Source organism: Schistocerca nitens, chromosome 4, assembly GCF_023898315.1.
Source record: "Schistocerca nitens isolate TAMUIC-IGC-003100 chromosome 4, iqSchNite1.1, whole genome shotgun sequence".
Classification (NCBI taxonomy): Eukaryota; Metazoa; Arthropoda; class Insecta; order Orthoptera; family Acrididae; genus Schistocerca; species Schistocerca nitens.
The window spans coordinates 82,347,015-82,353,988 of NC_064617.1; the positions used below are offsets into that span (position 1 = coordinate 82,347,015).

Below are 6,974 nucleotides of genomic sequence, written 5' to 3' on the forward strand. Positions count from 1 at the left end.
ACATATCACTCGTATGGGTGTCTCTGGAATATAGCTTGTGTGTGTGGGGCTCTTACCAGATGGGATTAACAGCAGATATTGAACGAATACAGAGAAGGCCCACATGAATGGCCACAGGACTGTTTAACCCATGGGAGTGTGTCACAGAGATACTGAAGCAACTGAACTGAGAGACTCTTGAAGATAGACATAAACTATTCCGAGAACGTTTGTTAACAAAGTTTCAAGCACGATATTTAAATGATTACTCTAGAAATATACTACAACCCACTATGTATCGCTCACATAAGAGACCATAAGTATAAGATTGTTATATAGAGGCATTCAAACAACCATTCTTCCCATGCTCCATACGTGAATGGAACAGGAAGAAACCCCAATAACTGGTACAAAAGGATGTTGCAGAGTATAAATGTAGTTGTAGATTTTGATGTCACATTATACTATAATTTACTTTGCTTCATTATCATCTTCGTTTCCCCTCTACCCAACATATGGTTGGGTTGGGGTATCGATGGTACTTTACTCGGTCTTTCCACCATTCTTCTTCCACAATTTGGTTCCATAGCAGTTTCTCCTTCTTAAATTCATCTTTATTGTATCAATCCGTCTTGTTCTCGGTCTTCCTCTTGGCCTCTTGTCCTCAGTTTTGAATTCCATCATTTTTCTTGGTATTCTTCCCTCTCCCAACCTCTTCACATGCCAAAACCATTTTAATCCAAGCTTTTCAATTTTTTCAGTCAGGTTCTCCACTCCAATTTCCTTCCTAACATCTTCATTTTTCACTCTGTCTCTTCTCGTCTTCCCTAGCATACTTCTCAGAAACTTCATTTCACTAGATTGTATCCTACTCTCCCGTCTTCTCGTCATAGTCCAAGTCTCTGAGCTGTAAATTAGTATGAGTGTGAAGTCAGTCTTGTATAGCACCAGCTTGCACCTTCCCCACGCCGAGCCCCTCACACACTGGTAAAATGTACTACTCTGTTGTATTCTTTTGCTAATTTCTGTCTCCAAACGAGTATTAACCATTAATACACTTCCCAAATATTTAAAGTTGTCCCACAATATCCCGTCCCTTAATATGAATTTGTTCCTTGCCCTCTCTATCCCCTCTGGTTACCACCATGCTCCTGCTTTTCTCCACACTAAATTTCATTCCATATTTCTCGACCTCATCATTTAGGATGTCTATTTGTTTTTGTACCTCCTTACTGCTTGTTCTCCACACCACAATATCATATGCAAATAGTAACAGCTTCATCCCCCTTCCTCTATGGGTTTCTTTTGTCTCTTTGACTATTTCATCCATCACCATTATAAATAGTAGTGGTGATATCACACTTCCTTGTCTTAGTCCCGTAACATTCCTAATCCATTCAGTTCTTCCACCAGGTGTCTGCACACAACTATAGCTTTTTCATTCATTGCCTGGATGACTTCGAGTGTTTGCTTTTCAACTCCCTTTTTCTTCAAGGTTGCCCATACCTTTTCCCTGATAAAACTGTCATATGCTTTCCCGAACTCCCAACGTCTATCCATCAACTGTTACAAACTAAAGATGGGGTCCACTGTTGATCTACCATGACGAAAGCCATACTGCTCCTCTTCTAAATGCCCTTCCACTTTTTCTCTCACTCTTCTTTCCGGCATCCTCTCCATTATTTTTGCTATTTGGGATATGAGTGTGATCCCTCGATATTTATCACATACTTTCCTGTCACCCTTCTTGAAAACTGGGATTATTATTCTCTTTCCCCATTCTTCAGGTACACATTTTTGGATTCAAATGCATATTATGAGTCTATATAGCCACTGTAGCCCAACTGGTCCAGCTGCCTTTATCATCTTCACAGTAATTTCAGCTATCCCAGATGCCTTTCCTGTTTTTATTCTTCTCAGAACTAGATCCATTTCTAACATCGTTATATCCTCCTCTTCTTCCAGACCCCTGCCCCCTGCTTTACTTCTATTCCCTTTCCATTGTCGTTCTTCACATTTAGTAATTTATCAAAGTACTCTTTCCATCTTTTGCCTACCTCCTTCAGTTGCATTAATAGCTCTCCACTTTCCCCTTTCACTAGCTTTTTGTATGTTTTTTTCCTTCCTCATACTCTTTGCAATTCCATATATCATCTTCTTACCACTAGTAGCATCTTTTTCCAACTCTCAGGTGAATTTCTCCCAGCTTTTCCTCTTTTTTCTGCTACCATTTTCTTACACTTATTTTTACTATCCTGGTATTTCTTTTTACTTTCAGCTGTTCGGTCTCTGTTCCATTCATGCCAGGCTTTCTTATTTTCTGTAAGTGTCTCCTTCACCCTCTCATTCCACCATGGTGTCTCCTTTTACTTTACCTTTCCGGACCAGACACTCTACCACAGGTCTTCTCAGCAGAGCTTACAAACGCTTCTTTGAACTTACCCCATTCCTCTTCAACATTGCTATACTTGGTGTTAGGGATTTTATCTTTAAGTAACACTTTTCTTATATCATGCCATCCTTTAGTTTCCACACGTTTATTTTCCTACCCCTTTCTTCCTTTATGTCTTTCAGTTCATCAAAGCTCATCTTTGCCACGACCACTCGATGGTCTCCATCAAAAGCCTCTCCTGGGAGTGCAGTTACATCCATCAACTGTGTCCGATTTTTCTTTTCCACCAGAAGGTAATCAATGACTGTCTTCATCCGTCTATCACACCATCCGTATCTCATTATCTTTTGGCTATTCTTTTTACAGAACCATGAGTTGCCCACAGTCAGCCTTTCACAGAAATCAACCAGTTTCTCTCCTTCCTCATTTTTCCTCCCATATCCATATGGGCCAATTATCTCCTCCTTCCCTAGCCTTTCTTTGCCTACCTGCCAATTTAGGTCACCCATTACTATTGCTTCCACATCTGTAATTATACTCTTTAATACCTCTAGAAGATCCTCTATGTTCTCTTCTTTATTTCCTGTTTGTCGTGCATATACTTGGATGAAGTCCATCACTACATTCCTTGTCCTCAGCCGAGTCCTCATCACCCTATCACTTGTGTATTCTACTGCTTCCACATATATATTTGCTTCTTGTCTGCCACTCCAGTAGAGTGTGTAGCCTTTCCTCATTTTCCTTCTTCCTCTTCCCTTCCATCTAACTTCACCAAGTCCCACCAGTTATCAGTTCTATTTTCTCCTTTTCCATGAAGTCCATCAACTCTTCCTCCTTCACAGTAAGGGTCATCTCATTTATGATACCCACCATCATTGTGTTGGTGCCGGGTAGCCCACTTCTCACAGTTCCCCCAGCACCCCAAGAACTGCGTGTCGCCTGCAGGGAGGCTGGTTTTTCTGAGGCTGGTTTTGAAGTACCATTTCATATATAGGCTATTATTACGATGGGGTCGTCACTCCCAAAGGCATTTTAGAACTGCTGCCAGCATATATGTATAGGCCACTCCTGACATGGAGAACAGAGGCTGTTTGTAGCCGCCCCTCTAAAATACAGACGCTACAGGAAGTATGATACGAAGTCTGTTCTTCCGCTTTTCCACCGTTGGGACTTATAAAATCCTCTTCCGCTTTCCAACCGTTGTCTGTCTTCACCTGTTACCCTGGTGAGGGGCTCTTACAGGGTACTACCATCTGGAGCCAGACTCTTCCCCTTCCTCACCACTTGCAAGGTGAGGCCCCGGGCTTGGGACCGGCACTGGCGGTGTTGATTGTATTGGTCAAATAGTCTTACTTAAAAGCTATTATCGTCAGATGTCCTAGCAATGTAGTACGTCAGTTTATAACATTATTATTATGTATTTGCTTTGTCTGTGTTGATTATGTGGTCACAATGACTATTACCGGGACCATATAAGTAAATTCATTTCGCTTTGGCTTCGGAAGTCTAAGGTCTAGGCGGATGCTGGCGCTAGCCATTGTGTTGTAATAGGTAGATGACTGGCGCCACTCAGTTGGCGTATCCAATCAGAGATGCCAATAATGTGTGGATTTCAGCAGTGATTGTGTTCCGTGTTGTGTGGGTGTTAGCTGACATTTCACCTGTATCAACAGAATTCACGGATTGCGTAAATTCTGTTGTCAATAACTTTGTCATGGTTATGGACGTCGTCACGTCGTGGGTTATTGTACGGCGTTACGATCAAGATAACAAATGTCCACAAGGAACAGATGGCTTCAATTCACCACCTATCCCTATACATTTAAAACATGACTCAAATTTTATGGAAATTAAAACAGAAATTAAAAACTGCTTAGGGCTCCCACAAGATGGTTTTGAAGTGATTAAACTAAGGAATAAAGACGGCACGCTAATTACATTGTCAACTTTACTGCAAGGGAACTCTGCATCAAATCCGTACTACTTGGATATTGCTCGCATTCATCAAAATACCCCAGCTTCCCCGCGAGTGGCATTCTCTCCTACGTATATTGAAACAGTGAAAAATAAGCTCGACAGTCTGGAGAAGCGTGTGTCCTGTGTCGAATCGTTAGTTCCAGAACTCTGCACACATCGCATGGCAACAATAGATCGTACTATGCAACAACTGTCGTCGAAGGTTAATTTCCTAGATAAAAGATTGGAAGAACTCGCGCCCATGGAATGGAAAGCTCATTTTCCGCATACTTGAAGTGTTTAATTATGTGTTTGGTTTACACTTACGGTAGGAAGCTTTGTGTGTGTGGCTCTTTTTTTTCACTAAGCTGCATTTCTCGTGACACATCAGTTTGTATATTAATGCTAGATAGCATAGCGCAACATAACTAATTTGTATGGTGTTACATATATTTAATTATATCATTGTAGCTATATGGACACCGAAGTGATGTGTCAGTTACCGTGTGTCACTTACTACAGCAGGATGTTGTCGCTTGTGCTGAATGATGCTAATCTGTACATTGAGAGCCCATCATGTTACTTGAATAATGGAATTACATAAGTGTTTCAGCATTAATCAAGTACGCCTTTAACCTAGACAACATTTGTAATTGTTACCTAATAATAAAGATTTTTTAACACTCTAAATTTTTATTTTAACACAAGTACCGGTACCTGACATTCTTTAGGACCACAACTGGTGTAGGTAGACTGGTTACCTCACCTTCGAACCCGTCACCAGTTTCGTATTATTGTTATTTCAGAGTCTGATAAATTACTTACATTGTTAGTATGGTAAATTATTTAGTGTTTGGCAGCCCTCAGCAATGGTCTTATTTCCTCCACTGCAAATGTGTTTAATAATTTACTGAAAAAAGCATTTTGTATTATTTTATTTTTTTGCAATGCAAATGCTTATTATGAGTTCTGAATGGATGCTAATTAATATTTCCAAATTGCTGTCAGTGATAGATGTGTCATAATATATTAGCATGGTAATAGATGTTTTGGGATATTACTGTAGATACCACACATAGAGGTCAAAGGGTGTACAATGGATGAGGCTACATATTTGAAGTTCCTATGCATCCAGATGCAAAATAAATTGAGGTGGCACTAGCACATGGATAATATCCAGCACATGAATAATATTCATAATTTCCCATCTTACATAAAGCAAGAAATTGGGAGTCCCTACAAATTAGAAAGAAAACTAAATACATTCATCATTAGCTATTCTGTCTACTACTTATTTGAATATGTAGCTTGTAGGACTGAAAACATTCTGTTCGCAGTGGTTAGACACTAGTCTCGCATTCAGGAGGACGACGGTTAAATCCTGCGTCCGGCCATCCTGATTTAGGTTTTCCGTGATTTCCCTAAATCGCTCCAGGCAAATGCCGGGATGGTTCCTTTCAAAGGGCACGGCCGACTTCCTTCCCCGTCCTCCCCTAATCTGATGAGACTGATGACCTCGCTGTCTGGTCTCCTTCCCCAAAACAACCAACCAACATTCTGTTAGGTACCAATATGGCATGATAGGTATTAGAGACCAGCAGCAGATAAAGAACGGCTGCCTTGTATAACTAAGGAGGCAGCAGTAAAAAAAAAAAAAAAAAAAAAAAAAAAAAAAAAAAAAAAAAAAGTAGCAGCTCCTTTCATTCTGATTTACTGGATTAAATTCAGCATGCCTAAGAATAATAGTGTTCAGTAGTGCAGTGATAGTTTTGTGTGACTGCTGAATACAAATGAAGTTTCTACAATTTCCCTGTCTTTCATTATTGTATATCTCGATGTGTTCCACATTGTGAATGGTGGAAATGTAGTGAATTACACTTACATGCCAATAGATATGCTCCATAATGGTATTTGTGGATAACAAAAGTGAATTTAGGTGAATCCTGAAATTTACAACCACAGTACTGGAAGCGAAAATAATTTTTATATAAACCATGCTTCCCTATCTAGAAACCAGACTGGAGTTTAATTTTTTGGTGCAAAAATCAATAAAAGGTTGCCAGTAGACATCTAGCAGGAAATTAAAACTCTCCAGACATTCAAAAAGAAAATAGGCCTAAAAGAATACTACATAAGCCACTACATAAGTTTACCAGAATTTGTGGACAGTACAATGCAAGCTCCACATAGCTCAACGTTTGATTTAAACAGATCTAGACTTCATCAGTACATAGTCACTATTAATCCGTGTAATGTAAATGCTTTGTGTGAAGTACTAAATAAAAGAACAGCTGACTAGTGATTAGTTCAACAGAAAGGGCAGTGGCTTGTCTCAAATAGGGTGCTCTTTCTTGTAATATACATATAGCAGCAACACCCCCCCCCCCCAATTCTTTACAGAATCAACCTCCCGGGTACAAAATGTCATATCCCTCGAACTATGTGTTGTTCAGCAATATAATTTTACATGTACATTCAGTGGTATAAGTGGATACTTACTGTGACTAGTGCTGATAGTACTAAATCAAGCCAGATGACGCAGTTTTACTGCATGAACAGCAAAAATGTAGCAACTTTTTTCCATTCGTCATTTTGTGGGAGGGGGATGTCAGTGGCTAGAAGTTCTGTGAAAGTTTGAAATTATGTA

At 39.8% G+C, this 6,974-nt stretch overlaps 1 protein-coding gene across 1 annotated transcript; it reads left to right on the top strand.

Annotated features, from left to right (window-relative positions):
- The first annotated feature begins 3,911 nt into the window (after nt 1-3,911).
- LOC126251714 (uncharacterized) lies at nt 3,912-5,017 on the top strand. Its single transcript, XM_049952308.1, has one exon. The coding sequence runs from the start codon at nt 3,927-3,929 to the stop codon at nt 4,620-4,622; it is 696 nt and encodes a 231-aa protein (XP_049808265.1). The 5' UTR covers nt 3,912-3,926; the 3' UTR covers nt 4,623-5,017.
- The last annotated feature ends 1,957 nt before the right edge of the window (nt 5,018-6,974 follow it).